The 2,225-nt window shown below is 56.0% G+C and overlaps 1 protein-coding gene across 2 annotated transcripts in view; it reads left to right on the top strand.

Moving 5' to 3' along the window:
- The window catches only part of S100A6 (S100 calcium binding protein A6), a 1,598-nt gene extending 388 nt beyond the window's left edge, over positions 1–1,210 (top strand). The window contains exons 2-3 of one of the 2 annotated variants that reach the window (XM_007464370.1): positions 479–637; positions 988–1,210. In XM_007464370.1, coding sequence (XP_007464432.1) covers positions 500–637; positions 988–1,122 — 273 coding nt within the window. In that variant the 5' untranslated portion in view covers positions 479–499 and the 3' untranslated portion in view covers positions 1,123–1,210. Of the gene's footprint in view, positions 1–460; positions 638–987 lie in introns of those variants that run through there. The other variant, XM_007464369.1, reaches the window with a different exon arrangement.
- The last annotated feature ends 1,015 nt before the right edge of the window (positions 1,211–2,225 follow it).

The raw sequence follows: 2,225 nt of genomic DNA, 5'->3' as shown, positions 1-2,225 counted from the left end.
ACTGGGGCCGGCAGGGAGAGGCGGGAGCGGCCGCGCCGGCCCGGGCTAAGGCATCCGGTGGGGCGGCTCCCCACTGTGGCTCTTCTGGGGTTGGGAGAGTGTGTCCCGGCGTGTGTCTGTGCCGCAGTGTGTGGCCTTGTGAGGCTCTGTGTGTGTGTGTGTAGGGCTGGGTGTGCAGCCTCCACCCTCACTCACAACATACTCCCCAACTTTTCTTGGAACCCCTGGAAGACAGTTCTCAGCTGTGGTCCTATTTGTTCCTTAGAATTCTTGAACCACCTCTGCTCTGGTCCTCTGTAGGGCACTCGCCTCTTGGCCCTAGACTTTGCCCTCTCCCTCCCCTACAAGCCCTGGGCTGTCTCCTGGTGTCACCTGACACTTAGTGGTTTGGCACAGGTAGTCAAAGGGAGTTGGGGTGTGTGTGGGTGAGTGAGAAGGCCCTGCTGCCCGGGGCGCTGAGCAGCCTCTCTGCCCTCAGCTCTGAGCCCAGCCTTCAGCCATGGCGTGCCCCCTGGATCAGGCTATTGGCCTCCTGGTGACCATCTTCCACAAGTACTCCAGTCAGGAGGGTGACAAGAACACCTTGAGCAAGAGTGAACTGAAGGAGCTGATCCAGAAGGAGCTCACCATCGGCGCGGTGAGTGAGCCTCCCCAGGCCCCCTCTCCCCACCTCTCGCCCTTTAGAAGCAGGATTCGAAGAGGGTGAGGTGCCAGGTGCCCACATTCTGGGGCCCTAGACCATATGCCTTACTGGACCACTGGTCCACACCCCCGAGGGGCTGGGGAAACTCGTAGCCTGGTATTCACTCCTCCTGAGTGAAGAACAGGGGAGAAGTAAAGCCAAGTGAACCCAAAGTGGGCTTGGATCATTGGTGACAAGTGAGCACAGAGCCATTTGTATGAGAGGGGGCTGCCTGGGAGGGGGAAAGGCAGAGAACCCAAGGTCTCAAAACCATTGAGTCTGGATTTCCCATTCTAACACATTAGAAGCTGCAGGATGCTGAAATTGCAAAGCTGATGGACGACCTGGACCGGAACAAGGACCAGGTGGTGAACTTCCAAGAATATGTCACTTTCCTGGGGGCCTTGGCCATGATCTACAATGACATCCTCCGGGGCTGAAAATAAATTGGGAAGGTGGAGACACCCTCTAGCTGGCCTGTCTAGTGGTGGGTAATTGTACAATAAATTTTTTTTTTTGGTTAAATCTATCCCTGTGTCCTGGCTTCCCACTGATTTCCGTTTCCTCCTCTGCTTGGTGCTACATCAGCCACCAGAGGGTTTTCTCACAGTTACCTCTGGGAGTGACTCAGTGACTCACCAGGCCAGGGGAGCTGGTGGGAGGGTCCACAAAATGGCGGATGCACCCTAACAAAGCGGTTGTGAGCTCATTAAGTTGCCTTTATGTGAATTAGAAAAAGATGCCCACTCTCGGTGAAGCCATCTTAAGGAAAGGCTCAAGTGGTCCCCCGTGAAAGGGGTTCTGAGATGGGCTTGGAGAAGGAAATGGTGCTTGAGCCAGGCTGTGATGAGTCCAGAGTGTGGCAGAGATAGTCCTAGCAGGGTCTCTGAAGACAAAGACGTGTTTTTCCTCTGGGCGTGATGAGAGGGGAAGGGCCAGAAGGGCCTTGGGGCGGGGCCGGTCCACTTTCTCACCACAGTGAAATGGGGGCAGAGAAGGCATATCTGGCATTCCCAGAGCCTGGCTGGGGAGCGTTCTGCTATTCTGTCGGAGACCACTGCGGACGGACGCTGTGTGGTTGAGTTCGATTCTGCTGTCTATGCCTTGGTTGGTCAAAGGTGGGAGGCACGCTTTAAGAGTCTGTCCCTGCATTCAGGGACAGGGTCCTTTCTGCCAGGGGTGGTGGTCTGAGAAGCTGGCAGCTGTGCGAATACATGACTCATGGGGTGTTCATGAAAGGGGTGGGCTGAGGGTCCTCGGGGTGGAGTGGGGGGTCCCCGGGGCTGGGCAACTGCGCCTTCAAGCCTTTCTGTCAATATTGAGCCAGCCCATCCCTACAGCCTCAGCAGAAATAATCACCCCAGGTATTCCACCGGAGTTAAGCCTGGCTCTCAGCCCCCATCAGGGAAGATGACTAATTGTCTGAATTATTGTCTGAGTTGACTGTTTGCATTAGCGTTTTCAGGCAGGCGGGTAGGGGAAGGGGGTAAACTGTGTTTCAGGGCCATGGGGCAGTTCTGTCCCCTCCAGGCCTAGCGTATGC

This window comes from Lipotes vexillifer, unplaced genomic scaffold, assembly GCF_000442215.2.
Source record: "Lipotes vexillifer unplaced genomic scaffold, Lipotes_vexillifer_v1.1 scaffold854, whole genome shotgun sequence".
Taxonomy (NCBI): domain Eukaryota; kingdom Metazoa; phylum Chordata; class Mammalia; order Artiodactyla; family Lipotidae; genus Lipotes; species Lipotes vexillifer.
The sequence above is the reverse complement of the archived record's forward strand: the minus strand, read 5'-3'. Positions and strand labels throughout refer to the sequence as shown.